The 17,237-nt window shown below is 43.2% G+C and overlaps 1 protein-coding gene across 2 annotated transcripts in view; it reads right to left on the minus strand.

The window, feature by feature from the left end:
- rwdd2b (RWD domain containing 2B) overlaps nt 1-17,237 on the minus strand; it is an 83,413-nt gene that overhangs the window by 20,912 nt on the left and 45,264 nt on the right. For both annotated transcript variants that reach the window (XM_079416409.1, XM_079416408.1), the window contains exon 4: nt 7,554-7,919. In XM_079416409.1, the coding sequence (XP_079272535.1) occupies nt 7,554-7,919 (366 nt within the window). The remainder of the gene's footprint in view (nt 1-7,553; nt 7,920-17,237) is intronic.

Below are 17,237 nucleotides of genomic sequence, written 5' to 3' on the forward strand. Positions count from 1 at the left end.
CACAGAATGCAGCTATGAAAAGAGTCAGTTAACCACCTGAATAAAACCATCAGCGCAGTTTATAACGGGGTCTATAATTTATACTAAATCTGTTTCGTTTAGATAAATGTACAATACTTGCATTGCCTATTGGTTGTTGATCTAGTGTCCGGATGCAGTCTCGGATGAAAGTTCTGATGGTTTGAAGGTTTGGAGTTCTTCAAGTTCTTCTGGGTTTGAAGGGTGATGAACTCCAAAAGATGTTATTCTGGCTCGGTGGTAATTGGGAGTTTCTTCCCAGGTAACACTCAGTATTTAATTTAAGCGCTGCAACTCACACATACAGCGCCGGACATGACAGGTTTTCTGGTATGCAAAACAAGTACTTTAAAGGAATACCTTAGCTTATTGCCATTACTGTGGCAGCCAACAACAGCACAGCTTAACCCTCCATACATTTTTATATTTAGTTATATTGAAAAAGTTTCAATTCAGTCTATCTTTTTTGACCCGTTTTAACATGTATTTCTATGGAGAAAAGCCGTAGCTGTCGGGCAAGATGGCGGATAGCAGTGGCGGCACATAATATACGCATTCTGACTGGTCAGATCACCTGTCAATCAAGCTCTTTGCGAACAGTCAATTCTGGTGTTCGATGGCAAATGCCAGTCGAGCTCCACGGTGCCAGGCAGTGAGCACAGGGCCCACAAGAGAATGTCAGGCCCACAGGTAATCCTCAAGAAGTCTGGGTCCCACTTTATATTAGGTGGCCTTCACTACAATGTACTTACATTGAAATTAATCATTTGGTACGATGCACTTATTGTGTGCATACATGTTCTTACATTGTACTTATATTTTTAAAAATGCCTATATGTAGTTACATCTAAAACTAATTTCTGTAATTACATTTATAATTACACTTTTAACCCATCCCTTACACCTTAACCCACCCTTAAACCTACCCATACCACCAAACCTGTCCCTAACCTTACCCGTATCCCACCTCAATAGCAGCAATAGTGTGTTGCAATACAATATGAGCACAATAAGTACATTGTACTTATTTTTTTTATTTAAGTACATAGTAGTTAAGGCCACCTAATATAAAGTGTGACCGAAGTCTGTTTCTAATTGGTCAGAGACATTCACACCAGTGGCCTGCTGGAGGTCATTTTTGTAGGGCTTTGGCAGTGCTCATCCTGTTCCTCCTTGCACAAAGGAGCAGATACTAGTCCTGCTGATGGGTTAAGGACCTTCTACGGCCCTGTCCAGCTCCACTAGAGTAACTGCCTTTCTCCTGGAATCTCCTCCATGCTCTTGAGACTGTGCTGGGAGACACAGCAAACCTTCTGGCAATGGTAAGTATTGATGTGCCATCCTGGAGGAGTTGGGATTGCCTGTGCAACCTCTGTAGGGTCCAGATATTGCCTCATGCTACCAGTACTGACCCTAGCCAAATGCAAAACTAGTGAAAAACAGTCAGAAAAGATTAGAAAAAAAAAAGTCTCCACCTCCACCTGTACAACATTCTTGTTTTGGGGGTCGTCTCATTGTTGCCCATCTAGTGCACCTGTTGTTAATTTAATTTACCCCAAAGCAGCTGAAACTGATTAACAACCCCCTCTGCTAGTTAACTGACCAGATCAATATCCCAGGAGTTTGATTGACTTGATGCTATACTCTGATTAAAAAGTGTTCCTTTAATTTTTTTGAGCAGTGTAATTAATTAATTTTGGGTTGACTTTAAGATAGACATAACAAAAAACAAACAAACAAAAAAAATACAAATAAACAGCCCTTAATTTAGAACCTCGTGATATTTTACTTTTTTTTTTTTTAAATCAAAACCCATATTTTTCTGATAAACAAAATTACATCATTAATCTGTTAATTATCTTAGCAAAGTGTCATATTCGGAATCCATAGTCGATATAAAAAACTGGATGATGAGAAATTTCTTACTGCTAAATTCTGAAAAAAACAGGTGTTAATTATCGGACCTAAAACCTCCACATGTAATAACTTGGAACACTGTATAACACTTGATGGCTGCTCTGTAAATTCTTCGTCATCAGCTAGGAACGTAGGTGTGCTATTTGATAGCAATTTTTCCTTTACAGCCACATTTCTAGCATTTGTAAAATTGAATTTTTTCCATCTTAAAAATATATCTAAATTGAGACCTATACTCTCAAAGTCTAATGCAGAAACGCTAATTCATGCATTTATGACCTCAAGGTAAGATTATTGTAATGCTTTATTGGGTGGTTGTTTCCGCATGCTTAATAAACAAACTCCAGATGGTCCAAAATGCAGCAGCTACAGTCTAGAATCAGGAAGTATGACCACATTAGCCCGGTTCTGTCAACACTGCACTGGCTCGCTATTAAACATCGTATAGATTTTAAAATCTTGTTAATTACTTACAAAGCCCTGAATGGTTTAGCTCCTCAGTACTTGAGCAAGCTCTTTTCGCATTATAGTCTTCCACGTCCACTGTGTTCTCAAAACTCTGGCCATTTGACAATACCTAGAATATCAAAATCAACTGCGGGCGGCAGATCCTTTTTCCTATTTAGCAGCCAAACTCTGGAACAATCTCACTGTTCGGGAGGCAGACATACTCTGTCAGTTTAAATCTAGATTAAAAACCCATCTCTTTAACCTGGCGTACACATAACACACTGATATGCTTCTAATATTCAAATCCATTTAAGGATTGTTAGGCTGCAATTATTAGGTCAACCAGAACTGGGAACACTTCCCATAACACCCGATATACTTGTTACATCGTAAGAAGAATGGCATCTACTAATATTAGTCTTTTCCTTTCTTATTCCGAGATCACCGTAGCCATTGAGTGTTTTATCTTGTCATTTTACATTATTGACACACTATATTCCTATTTTGATATTGGAAAGTTGCATTGACACAATCTGTATTGTTAAAAGCGCTATATATTGTGACGAGTCGGCTGCCTCCCCCCTGTCCATCATCACCACACCGTCCCATATTCGCCACCCTTCACCAGGCTCCCGACGGGAGTGGGTGTGTGAGAGAGGAGGGGCGCTGAACACCTAGGGCTGGCGGCGTGTGATGAGGCGCACCTGATGTGAATAGAGCCTCATCACCGCCGCTGTTTAAACGCCGAGTGCGCCTCTCCTCGGGAGACCGGTCTCTTCCCCGTGCATGCACGCTGGTGTCCTCGTGGGTCCAGGAAGGGTGCGTTGAGGAGGACTGCCGCACCCGTTAGGCGGCTGACGGGCCAGGATGCCGGGCCGTCGAGTCCCCCAGAAGCGCCGGGGGCCCAGGAGATGGAAGGAGCCGCGCAAGAGACGCCGCCGCCACTCGCTCCCGGCCCCGAGAGGGGAGCGCGTGCGGCCACCGGACTCCGCCCCTTCCCTGGACCCTTCCCTTCTGAACACTACCTTCCTGCACAAGCCCCGCAGCACAATGAGGACACCAGATTCCCCGTTTATTTGGACACTTTTCCCCTTGGACACTTTATTTTACCTTTTTATTGTTTAATAAAAACCTCTCCGAGGCTTGACGCCACACCCACTGTGTCTGTCGTTTGCTCCTCCCATCACAATATATATATATATATATATATATATATATATATATATATATATATATATATATATAGGTATATATAGGTGACTTCACTTGACTATTCATAAGTCAAAAATAATTCAAATGAAACCATCATACATCATCTATGAGATCACAAAATAAGAAAGTCATAAAAACAATAAAAAAAATTAAAGCTTTTAAAAATGATGTAACTGCCCTAATACTTTCCTGGTGTTTTTTAATATATACATTTTATTATAGTTTTTTTCATATTGATGTTTATGTTAATTTTATGTTTTGTTGTTGTTATTCTGTCTTTACATTTCTTTAAGCCTGAAGCGAATTAATTTCACTTTTGTTGTGAAAGGCTTTTACATTCAAGATGGATATCTCAAGATGGCGCCGAGTATGGCTGCTGTGGTGTGGAACGCTCCCGTACTTTTGTTGTTTTTGTTTGTTTGTTCTGTGTTTAGTCATTCTCCTACTGTCAGTTTTACCAGAGATGAACTACTGGACATGAGGCAACACACACCGGACAATTTTTTTCCGGTTTTTGATTATTCAGACGCTTTGTTGGATGTTTTGGTCGGAGGGGCAGCGGTCCTAGTCAAACGCGCGCTCAGCCGGAAAAGAGGGAAGCGCTCCGGCGCGCTGGTTAAACTCCGCGAACGCGGCTTCCGAACTGCGCTCCCAAGCATTCATCTAGCGAATCTCCGATCCCTTCCTAACAAAATGGATGAACTACTTCTCCTCACCCACACAAATAAGGACTTTTCAAACTCTGCTGCATTGTGCTTCACTGAAACCTGGCTGAGTGAAAACATCCCGGATAACATGCTTCATTTGCCGGGATATCAGCTGTTCAGATCAGACCGCATCACGGAGCTAACGGGGAAAACGAGAGGTGGTGGACTATGTTTCTACATAAATGAAGGTTGGTGTTCAGATGTAACAACTCTGAAGAAGATGTGTTCTCCTAATTTGGAGGCCTTCTTCATAAACTGTAAGCCGTTCTATTCGCCCCGAGAGCTTTCCTCCTTCATTCTCGTGAATGTGTACGTGCCTCCGGACGCGTGCGTGAGCGCTGCGATGCAACAGCTGGCTGAACAAATATCTGAAACAGAGCAAAGGTACCCGGACTCTTTTTTAATCATTCTTGGAGATTTTAATAAAGCAAATCTCTCCCGCGAACTGCCAAAATACAGACAGCACGTTACATGTCCCACCAGAGACAGTAATATATTGGATCATTGTTACACAATAATTAAGGATGCATATCACTCTGTCCCACGGGCAGCTCTGGGGCTCTCTGATCACTGTTTGGTTCATCTCATACCGACCTATAGGCAAAAACTCCAATCTTCTAACCCCTTATTAAGAACTGTTAAAAGATGGACTAATGAAGCAGAGCAAGATTTAAAAGCTTGTTTTAACCTCACTGATTGGACTGTTTTTGAAGCCGCTGCCACCGATCTTGATGAACTCACAGAGACTGTAACATCATATATCAGTTTCTGTGAGGATATATGCATCCCCACCAGGACATTCTTATCATTCAATAATGATAAACCGTGGTTTACTGGGAAACTCAAACAGCTTTGTCAGGCCAAAGAGGACGCTTACAGAATTGGGGATAAAATCTTGTATAACCAGGCCAGGAACAGACTAACAAAGGAGATCAGAGTGGCTAAAAAGAACTACTCTGAGAAGTTGAAAAAAGAACTTTCAGCCAACGATCCGGCGTCGGTATGGACTGGTCTGAGGAACATCACCATGTACAAGTCACCACCCCCACAGTCTGCAGAGAATCAACAACTGGCTGACGATCTCAATGTGTTTTACTGCAGATTTGTAAAGGCCAGATTGACACCCAGCACCCGCTCTGATCTGCACTTCACACATTCACCTTCCCCCCCTGCAACCCCCCTTACTCCCTCCCCCACCATTCTACCTGCGTTTAAAATCTGTATAGAGGATGTGAACCGGGTCTTCAGAAAACAGAAATCTAGGAAAGCTTCAGGACCAGACGGTATTTCACCTGCCTGTCTAAAAGTCTGTGCTGACCAATTGGCCCCCATCTTTACACAAATCTTCTACAGATCTCTGGAGCTGTGTGAAGTTCCCCGCTGCTTCAAACGCTCCACCATCATTCCCGTCCCCAAAAAGCCCAAAATCACTGGACTTAATGACTACAGACCTGTCGCACTCACGTCTGTGGTCATGAAGTCACTTGAGAGACTGGTCCTGGCCTACCTGAAGGACATCACTAGACCCTTGCTGGATCCTCTTCAGTTTGCCTATAGAGCAAACAGGTCTGTGGATGACGCTGTCAATATGGGACTGCATTACATCCTGCAACACCTCAACAAACCTGGGAATTATGCAAGGATCTTATTTGTGGACTTCAGCTCGGCCTTCAATACCATCATACCTGACCTTCTCTCAGACAAACTGAGACAGCTCTCTGTGCCCTCCTCCATCTGTCAGTGGATCACCAGCTTCCTGACAGACAGGCAGCAGCTAGTGAGGCTGGGCAAACTCACATCCAGGACTCTCACCATCAGCACTGGCGCCCCTCAGGGTTGCGTTCTCTCCCCACTGCTCTTCTCCCTCTACACGAATGACTGCACATCAAAGGACCCCTCTGTCAAGCTCCTGAAGTTTGCGGACGACACTACAGTCATAGGCCTCATCAAGGACGGTGACGAGTCTGCTTACAGACAGGAAGTTGAGCAGCTGGCTGTCTGGTGCAGTCTTAACAACCTGGAGCTGAACACGCTCAAAACTGTGGAGATGATAGTGGACTTCAGGAGAAACCCCCCTGCTCTCCCCCCACTCACCATCATGAACAGCACTGTGACTTCAGTAGAGTCATTCAGATTCCTGGGAACCACCATCTCCCAGGACCTGAAGTGGGACAATCACATTGACTCTATTGCGAAAAAGGCCCAGCAGAGGCTGTATTTCCTCCGCCAGCTAAGGAAGTTCAACCTGCCTCAGGAGCTGCTGAAACAGTTCTACTCTGCAATCATCGAGTCTGTCCTATGTTCTTCTATAACTGTTTGGTTTGGTTCAGCTACCAAAACAGACATCAGAAGACTACAACGGACAGTTAGGACTGCTGAGAGAATTATCGGTGCCCCTCTGCCCAGCCTCCAAGAACTTTACACCTCCAGAGTGAGGAAAAGGGCTAAGAAAGTCACTCTGGACTCCTCACACCCAGCTCACTCTCTCTTTGTATTGTTGCCCTCTGGCCGGCGCTACAGATCACTGAGCACCAGAACAGCCAGACACAAGAACAGTTTTTTCCCCCAGGCCGTATCCCACCTGAACAACACATAACACACCCCGGTACTGTACATCTGTAATAACCCATCAAACCTTCATCTGTACATAGGACACATGCACATTTACAGTTCTGTCTATGGCCAAGTCTCTTTTCTGTATATTTTATTTTTATTACTATTGTTATTCTTAATTATTGTATATTCTCTTCATTAGTGTTCTTTATCACCTTAATTATATGTTGTCTGCACTATGTTTGTACTTTCTGTACTGGTAGCTCATAACACCAAGACAAATTCCTTGTGTGTGCAAACACACTTGGCAATAAAGCTCTTTCTGATTCTGATTTGTACAATTTCTTTTTTTTAGATCAAAAACAAACAAGTAAGCCATGCCCAGATTTAAAAAGTAACTCAAAAGTAACCTAACATTTCTTTCCATTAAAAGTAACTTTCCCCAACAGTGATACTGCTTAGTGCACCTTTAAATGCTAGATCTGTTAGATACATTTTTTTGTCTTTTAGAAGTTTTCATAAACCATTTGACTTAAAACTTTGAGGGGTATGTGCCCAAATGGATGTGGTGTGGTACTGTGCGTTTACACAGTGATACATGTGTTTAACTGTGGCACTGTGACCCATTGAGTAAAGGTCTTTGAAGACATTTCACAAGAGAATAAGTGTGGACATGGTTTAGTTTTTTTTACATACCTGGCCCAGAACTCATTGCAAGCAGACTGCCGACCCTCCACACACACAATACCAGGCTTTCCTGGCATACTGAACCCAGAAAGGTTCAGCTCCCTTGCCCATTCCAGAATGTTCTTCCTCTTGATCTTATTGTAGATGTGATGGCTATAGATCCAAAGTCTAGTGAAAATCTCTTTTGACTGCATCAAAACTTCTTCCTTCTTGAGATCGCCGACAGGAACACTTTTTGTGATATATGTTTGTGCATTGTCATTGATCCACTGGACAGCAGAAAGAATACACACATCACCACTGCAGTTTTCAGAAAGGTAGGTGTTGAGGTCGGAGTGAAGCATCATCTGCTGTGATCTAGTAAGCACTGAACATCTGAAAAGGACATACATATCCTAATAAAAATGTTGAAGAAACTGAACTTAAACATCTGTAATCACTTGGATCCTAATGGAAATTCAGATAATTTATAGCACTTTATTTGATCCCTTTTGAACGTTTTAGGACTGGTATTAAGTTGTCATAGAAAGTGTCAGGGGTGAACTTGGATAGACTAGGGATTGGCCTTTTTACCCCAATGTGCATGGCAATGGTGACACCAGAATAGAAATATTCAAGTTTCTGCTTAGCTAAAAATACCTTTACATTGAATAATTTAGCAGAAGCTTTTATCCAAAGCGACTTACAAATGACAATAGAAACAATCAAAACCAACAAAAGAGCAGTAATATGCAATTAATTTCTGAACTTATTTGTTTTGTTTGTATGTATGGATTACCTGGGTTGTTACCGACATCTGGTGAAAATTTAACGTCAACAGCACCTTTAGAAATATATTTACTGAGAAAAATGGTGATGTGTTCAACACTTATTTTACCCACTATATACATCTCAGTGGTGTGTGGTGGTGTTTTAAAATGAAGAGGCAGTTATATATGTAAGGGATAATCAACGGCTAGCCGTGGAGGCAAAGAACCACCTGACACGAAGCACGGCTAGCCGTTGATTATCCCGCTTATTCCATGGTCATTTCTACAATTACTTCAAAAACAGCGATTTTATCACCGCATTGTTGCGAAATATAATGTAGTGATCTAGTATCTAGGCTATTTTAATAAAAATCGCGGGGAAGCATTGACAACAAGTGTATGTGTGTGTGCAGCACAATCTGCAATCTCTCTCTCTCTCTGTGTGTGTGTGTGTGTGTGTGCGCGAGTGATGCGTGTTGGTTAGTGTGCATCAATTAAAGCAGTGTATTAATATGGAACGGTGATTAAACTGATTTGGAACTACCTGTGCATTAAATGGTTTTACTGCATGCCTGCCAGCCAATCAGAATCCAGTATTCAGACAGACCATGGAATATATATACAGTGGTGTGAAAAAGTGTTGGCCCCCTTCCTGATTTTTTTGCATGTTTGTCACACTTTACATTTACATTTATGCATTTAGCAGACGCTTTTATCCAAAGCGACTTACATTGTATTCAAGTTACAGTTTTTACATTTTTATCAGCTCTTGATTTCCCTGGGAATCGAACCCATGACCTTGGCGTTGCTAGCGCCATGCTCTACTATTTGAGCTACAGGAAAACTTTAATGGTTCAGATCATCAAACAACATAATAACACAAGTAAATACAACATGCAGTTTTTTAATGAAGTTTTTTATTATGAAGGGAAAACAAAATCCAAACCCACATGGCCCTGTGTGAAAAAGTGCTTGCCCCCTAAACCTAATAACTGGTTGGGTCACCCTTAGCAGCAACAACTGCAATCAAGCGTTTGCGATAACTTGCAATGAGTCTGTTACAGCGCTGTGGAGGAATTTTGGCCCACTCATCTTGGCAGAATTGTTGTAATTCAGCCACATTGGAGGGTTTTCAAGCATGAACCGCCTTTTTAAGGTCATGCCACAGCATCTCAATAGGATTCAGGTCAGGCCACTCCAAAGTCTTCATTTTGTTTTTCTTCAGCCATTCAGAGGTGGATTTGCTGGTGTGTTTTGGATCATTGTCCTGCTGCAGAACCCAAGTTCGCTTCAGCTTGAGGTCACGAACAGATGACAGGACATTGTCCTTCAGGATTTTTTGGCAGACAGCTGAATTCATGGTTCCATTTATCACAGCAAGTCTTCCAGGTCCTGAAGCAGCAAAACAGCCCCAGACCATCACACTACCACCACCATATTTTACTGTTGGTATGATGTTCTTTTTCTGAAATGCTGTGTTACTTTTACACCAGATGTAATGGGACACACACCTTCCAAAAAGTTCAACTTTTGTCTCGTCAGTCCACAGAGTATTTTCCCAAAAGTCTTGGGGATCATCAAGATGTTTTCTGGCAAAACTGAGACGAGCCTTTTTTCTTTTTGCTCAGCAGCGGTTTTCATCTTGGAACTCTGCCATGCAGGCCATTTTTGCCCAGTCTCTTTCTTATGGTGGAGTCATGAACACTGACCTTTACTGAGGCAAGTGAGGCCTGCAGTTCTTTAGATGTTGTTGTGGGGTCTTTTGTGACCTCTTGGATGAGTCGCTCTTGGGGTAATTTTGGTCGGCCGGCCACTCCTGGGAAGGTTCACCACTGTTCCATGTTTTCTCCATTTGTGGATAATGACTCTCACTGTGGTTCGCTGGAGTCCCAAAGCTTTAGAAATGTCTTTATAACCTTCTCCAGAATGATAGATCTCAATTACTTTCTTTCTCATTTGTTCCTGAATTTCTTTGTATCTCAACATGATGTGTAGCTTTTGAGGATCTTTTGGTCCAGTTCACTTTGTCAGGCAGGTCCTATTTAAGTGATTTCTTGATTGCGAACAGGTGTGGCAGTAATCAGGCCTGGGTTTGGCTAGAGAAACTGAACACAGGTGTGATAAACCACAGGTATGTTTTAACAGTGGGAGGGGGGGGTGGCAAACACTTTTTCACACAGGGCCATGTGGGTTTGGATTTTGTTTTCCCTTCATAAAAAAAACCTAACATTTAAAAACTGCATGTTGTGTTTGCTTGTGTTATCTTTGATTAATATTTAAATTTGTTTGATGATCTGAAACATTAAAGTATGACAAACATGCAATAAAATAAAAAATCAGGAAGGGGGCCAACACTTTTTCAGCCCACAATGTACAGCGTAACTGAATTTACAGCGTAACTTTTTTGTACTTATAGTGTACCTATTCAGTACCTCCATGTAGGTGTAAGGGAATAATATGCTTAACTTAATAATATAGACCCTTTTTCTGTTAGTAAACATTGTGACGTTTTTTTGTGGGCGGAGCTTAGGTGGAGGCAGAAAGATTCCACTGACCGCTTCACTAACGCTAGATATTAAGTTTGTTAGCTTGTTTTTCTAACAATTACTGGAACAAATCCGATTTCACCTGCATATGTAAGATCACACACTGTGCAGGACCGTGACTGTTATTTAAATAAGTTAACTTTAACGGACAAAACCAGATTGGCCGACCTGTACTCACTATATAGTATGTCACAGAAGTGAGTACACCCCTCACATCTTTTCATGTGAACACTGAAGAAATAACACTTTGCGACAATGTAAAGTAGTGAGTGTACAGCTTGTATAACAGTGTAAATTTGGTGTCCCCTCAAAATAACTCAACACACAGCCATTAATGTCTAAATCGCTGGCCACAATAGTGAGTACACCCCTAAGTGAAAACGCTCAAATTGGGCCCAATTAGCCATTTTCTCTCCCCGGTGTCATGTGACTCGTTAGTGTTACAAGGTCTCAGGAGTGAATGGGAAGCAAGTGTGTTAAATTTGGTGTTATCGCCCTCACTCTCTCATACTGGTCACTGGAAGTTCAACATCAGAATCAGAATGAGCTTTACTGGCCAACTATGTTTACACATACGAGGAATTTGTTATAGTGACAGAAGCTCCACAGCGCAACAGAAAGACAGCAACAGGACAGGACAAAGATAATAAAAGAATAATATAAAATATACAAATAGGCAATGTACAAAACAGCAAAAACACAATATATAATATAGACAATTGTGTGTACAGGTGTGATATGTGCAAATTTGAAAAAATAAAATAAAATAATTTTATATATATATATACAGGGCCTGAAATTAACACCCGACCACGCGCCAAATGCGGGTGAATTTTGCAATTGGCGGGTAAAACCGTCAATCTACCTGCCACATTGGCGGGTAGCCAATGAGAATTGAGTTGTTGTTTTTTTGCGTCTGTTTTTTTTTTAAGTCTGCCTTTTCGTTGGATTTTAGCTCAAGGTACAAACGAACGGCTGAAACGAACAACCAACAAAAAGATGAGGATGAGTCAAAGAAAAGTAAAAGACGACGTTTTAATACAAAGTGGCGACAACGGCAAGGTTCGTGAGTGGCTGATTTATGACCGCAGTACAGATTAAATGTACTGCAGTGACTGCCGTATGTATGGCTCAGAGAAAGCGAAGTCAAATCCTTTTGTAATCGGGACTAAAAACTTAAAATTAGAAGCAATTAAGGACCACGAGTCATCAAAAAGCCACCTACACACAATAAATTGCAAAATATCAAAGACTGCGCTTCCGGAGGAGACCGCTGCGGTCAAGGCACTGACGTCCATGAAAGTAGCGCAGTTTGAGAAGATGCGACTTCTGTTTCGGAACGATCACGCGATCGGCAAGAACATGATGCCCTTCTCTGACTACGTTTGTGTGTCACAGATGTGTGTGCGTGTGTATGTTGGGGGTTGGGAACCAGTGAGAAAATGTCCGGTACCCAGTAACTTTACCAGTAATATTCATTTAGTTCTGCTAAACGGTTCCTGAAGGCTGTAATTAACAGTTGCCAGGAACTGTCTAGACTAAATCAGCCATCAACACAGCCGTGTCCGTGTGTGATGTGTTTACATACGAGCTGCGGTAACTTAGGTCTAACTTATATCTGTTGAGTTAGCACGGTGTGTGTGTGTGTGTGTATACCTGTTTTTCTATCCCGGTGTGACTATGACATATGATTATGTCTGTGACACAGCAAATCAATGAATAAAAAGATTAAAAAATATATAGTCTAAGAGTTATTATTACTTATAATGATTTCGTTAATAACTTGACAGCACTTAAATGTGTATTCTTACAAGTTAAAGAATAATGTTTGTGTGATTTCTATTTTTCACCTTTATGAGGCAAAAAAAAACAAACAAAAAGCACAGTGGCTGGTGGTCAAAAAAGTTAACTTCAGGCCCTGTGTATATATATATATATATATATATATATATATATATATATATATATATATATATATATATACACTCACCTAAAGGATTATTAGGAACACCTGTTCAATTTCTCATTAATGCAATTATCTAATCAACCAATCACATGGCAGTTGCTTCAATGCATTTAGGGGTGTGGGCCTGGTCAAGACAATCTCCTGAACTCCAAACTGAATGTCAGAATGGGAAAGAAAGGTGATTTAAGCAATTTTGAGCGTGGCATGGTTGTTGGTGCTAGACGGGCTGGTCTGAGTATTTCACAATCTGCTCAGTTACTGGGATTTTCACGCACAACCATTTCTAGGGTTTACAAAGAATGGTGTGAAAAGGGAAAAACATCCAGTATGCGGCAGTCCTGTGGGCGAAAATGCCTTGTTGATGCTAGAGGTCAGAGGAGAATGGGCCGACTGATTCAAGCTGATAGAAGAGCAACTTTGACTGAAATAACCACTCGTTACAACCGAGGTATGCAGCAAAGCATTTGTGAAGCCACAACACGCACAACCTTGAGGCGGATGGGCTACAACAGCAGAAGACCCCACCGGGTACCACTCATCTCCACTACAAATAGGAAAAAGAGGCTACAATTTTCACGAGCTCACCAAAATTGGACGGTTGAAGACTGGAAAAATGTTGCCTGGTCTGATGAGTCTCGATTTCTGTTGAGACATTCAGATGGTAGAGTCAGAACTTGGCGTAAACAGAATGAGAACATGGATCCATCATGCCTTGTTACCACTGTGCAGGCTGGTGGTGGTGGTGTAATGGTGTGGGGGATGTTTTCTTGGCACACTTTAGGCCCCTTAGTGCCAATTGGGCATCGTTTAAATGCCACGGCCTACCTGAGCATTGTTTCTGACCATGTCCATCCCTTTATGACCACCATGTACCCATCCTCTGATGGCTACTTCCAGCAGGATAATGCACCATGTCACAAAGCTCGAATCATTTCAAATTGGTTTCTTGAACATGACAATGAGTTCACTGTACTAAAATGTCCCCCACAGTCACCAGATCTCAACCCAATAGAGCATCTTTGGGATGTGGTGGAACGGGAGCTTCGTGCCCTGGATGTGCATCCCACAAATCTCCATCAACTGCAAGATGCTATCCTATCAATATGGGCCAACATTTCTAAAGAATGCTTTCAGCACCTTGTTGAATCAATGCCACGTAGAATTAAGGCAGTACTGAAGGCGAAAGGGGGTCAAACACAGTATTAGTATGGTGTTCCTAATAATCCTTTAGGTGAGTGTATATAGCGCCCTCCAAAAGTATTGGAACAATACTTTTGGTAACATGAAAAATGGGTGGGTTCAAACAAGAGGTGCTATCTTCTAAGTTGTGTATCAGATACAGATGAAAATACCAGTAAATAAAAGCTGAAATGTTAATCTCTGATCTCATATTCATCTTTCGATGTCAAACCGAAATGTTTACAGTCTACAGCAAAAATAAAGGAATTGGACTTACTGTTCCAATACTTTCGAAGAGCACCGTATATATAACACACACACACACACACACACAGGTGCTGGTCATAAAATTAGAATATCATGAAAAAGTTTATTTATTTCAGTAATACCATTCAAAAAGTGAAACTTGTATATTAGATTCATTCATTACACACAGACTGATCTATTTCAAATGTTTATTTCCTTTCATTTTGACGATTATAACTGACAACTAATGAAAGTCTCAAATTCAGTATCTCAGAAAATTAGAATATTGTGAAAATGTTCAATATTGAAGACCCCTGGTGCCACACTCTAATCAGCTAATTAACTCAAAACACCTGCAAAAGCCTTTAAATGGTCTCTCAGTCTAGTTCTGTAGGCTACACAATCATGGGGAAGACTGCTGACTTGACAGTTGTCCAAAAGACAACCATTGACACCTTGCACAAGGAGGGCAACACACAAAAGGTCATTGCTAAAAAGGCTGGCTGTTCACAGAGTGTCCAAGCATATTAATAGAGGGGCGAAGGGAAGGACAAGATGTGGTAGAAAAAAGTGTACAAGCAATAAGGATAACCGCACCCTGGAGAGGATTGTGAAAAAAAAAAACATTCAAAAATGTGGGGGAGATTCACAAAGAGTGGACTGCAGCTGGAGTCAGTGCTTCAAGAACCAACACGCACAGACGTATGCAAGACATGGGTTTCAGCTGTCGCATTCCTTGTGTCAAGCCACTCTTGAACAAGAGACAGCGTCAGAAGCGTCTTGACTGGACTGCTGCTGAGTGGTCCAAAGTTATGTTCTCTGATGAAAGTAAATTTTGCATTTCCTTTGGAAATCAAGGTCCCAGAGTCTGGAGGAAGAGAGGAGAGGCACATAATGCACGTTGCGTGAGGTCCAGTGTAAAGTTTCCACAGTCATTGATGGTTTCGGGTGCCATGTCATTTGCTGGTGTTGGTCCATTGTGTTTTCTGAGGTCCAAGGTCAACGCAGCCGTCTACCAGGAAGTTTTAGAGCATTTCATGCTTCCTGCTGCTGACCAACTTTATGGAGATGCAGATTTCATTTTCCAACAGGACTTGGCACCTGCCCACACTGCCAAAGCTACCAGTACCTGGTTTAAGGACCATGGTATCCCTGTTCTTGATTGGCCAGCAAACTCGCCTGACCTTAACCCCATAGAAAACCTATGGGGCATTGTGAAGAGGAAGATGCAAAACGCCAGACCCAACAATTCAGAAGAGCTGAAGGCCACTATCAGAGCAACATGGGCTCTCATAACACCTGTGTCACGGTATATAAATCTACTGCCTCCTTCATGTCTCGTGTATCATTGTCTGTGTCTGTGTATTGTGTGCGAGTGGGCGTGTCCCTCGCTCGTGATCAGCGCGCCAGCTGATTTCAATTCCCACACCAGCTGCTGCCAATTCACTCAGCTATAAAGCCTCACTAAATCTTCTCTCCCTTGTCAGATCGTTGAATGTTCCTGGATGTGTTGGATGTGCCTCAGTCAGTGTCTCTTCGTGTACCTTTGTCTTCCTGTTCGTGTTCGAGTGTGTCAGAAGTCTTCGTCCCACCCGGATCATCACCTGCACTGGATTCATCCCCGACACTCTTCACCTGCACTGGATTCATCCCCGACACTCTTCACCTGCACTGGATTCATCACCGACACTCTCCACCTGCACGCTGTTCATCTGGTCCCTGCGCCACGACATCATCCGAGAGACTGTTGTCTGTATTGTGCTGTGTATCTGACTATTAAATATAACTTCACCTGCATCTTTGCTTCCGCCTCAGTTTCGTGACAGAACGATCTGACCAGAGAATGGAAGCAGCAGGCGGATCATCCTCATCTCTGGAGGACTTCCTCAGAGCCAGCGTCTCTCGGATGGATGCCCAGGAGAAGAGCATGAACGAGTCCGGGCTGGCGATTCATGCTCTCATGGCGCAGGTGTCCGAGCTCACCCAGAAAATGGAACATCTGCAAATCTCTGCTGCGCCACCCACACCGCCAGCTCCCCTCATACCACCAGAGAGCGTCTCCCAGCCAGAGCCCCGCCTACCAGCTCCTGAAAGGTATAGTGGTGAGCCGAACTATTGCAGAGCATTTCTTACGCGTTGTTCTATGCATTTTGCTCTGCAGCCTAGGACCTTCGCCAACGAACAGAGCAGGGTGGCGTTCGTGCTCACCCTTCTGACTGGGAGAGCAGCACTATGGGGAACGGCAGTGTGGGAGAACCAGGATCCATGCTGTACCTCGTTTCAGACACTCTCCGCCGAGATGAAAAGAGTCTTTGACCGCGCGGCCGCGGGAAAGGAGGCGGCCCGGATCCTCGCGGATCTGAGACAAGGGGAGAGATCGGTAGCGGATTACTCCATCGAGTTCCGGACCTTGGCGGCAGAGTGTCAGTGGAACGAGGAGGCGCAGTGGGATATGTTCCTGCATGGGCTGGCTGACCGCGTCCAGAGGGAGATCTATATGCTGGATTTACCCACCACCCTGAATGGGCTGATCGAACTGGCTCTTCGGGTGGACTCCCGACTCTCGCGAGTTGAACGGCGGAGGGTTCCTACTCGATTTCCGGAGGAAACGCCGACACTCAGAGCCAGTGACAGGGACGCGGTCAGCCCCGTCTACGATCCCGAGCCCATGCAGGTCGGGCGAGCTCGGCTGTCTCGGGAGGAGAAGGAGAGGCGGAGGTCCCAGGGCCTTTGCCTTTACTGTGGTACGGCGGGACATTTCGCATACAACTGCCCAGTAAAAGGCCAAGCCCGGCAGTGAATCTGAGGCTACTGTCGGGTGGGATTTCCGCTGAAAAGACCTCATTTACATCTACACTCCTCCCAGTAAGACTAAGGTGGACAGCACACACTCACGACGGTCAAGCACTATTGGACTCTGGGGCAGAGGGTAATTTTATGGACCACAAGTTTGCTCTCCGGATTCAGGTTCCCCTCCTACCCCTCACTCATACCATCTCAGTCCACG

Source organism: Barbus barbus (assembly GCF_936440315.1).
Source record: "Barbus barbus genome assembly, chromosome: 5".
Taxonomy (NCBI): domain Eukaryota; kingdom Metazoa; phylum Chordata; class Actinopteri; order Cypriniformes; family Cyprinidae; genus Barbus; species Barbus barbus.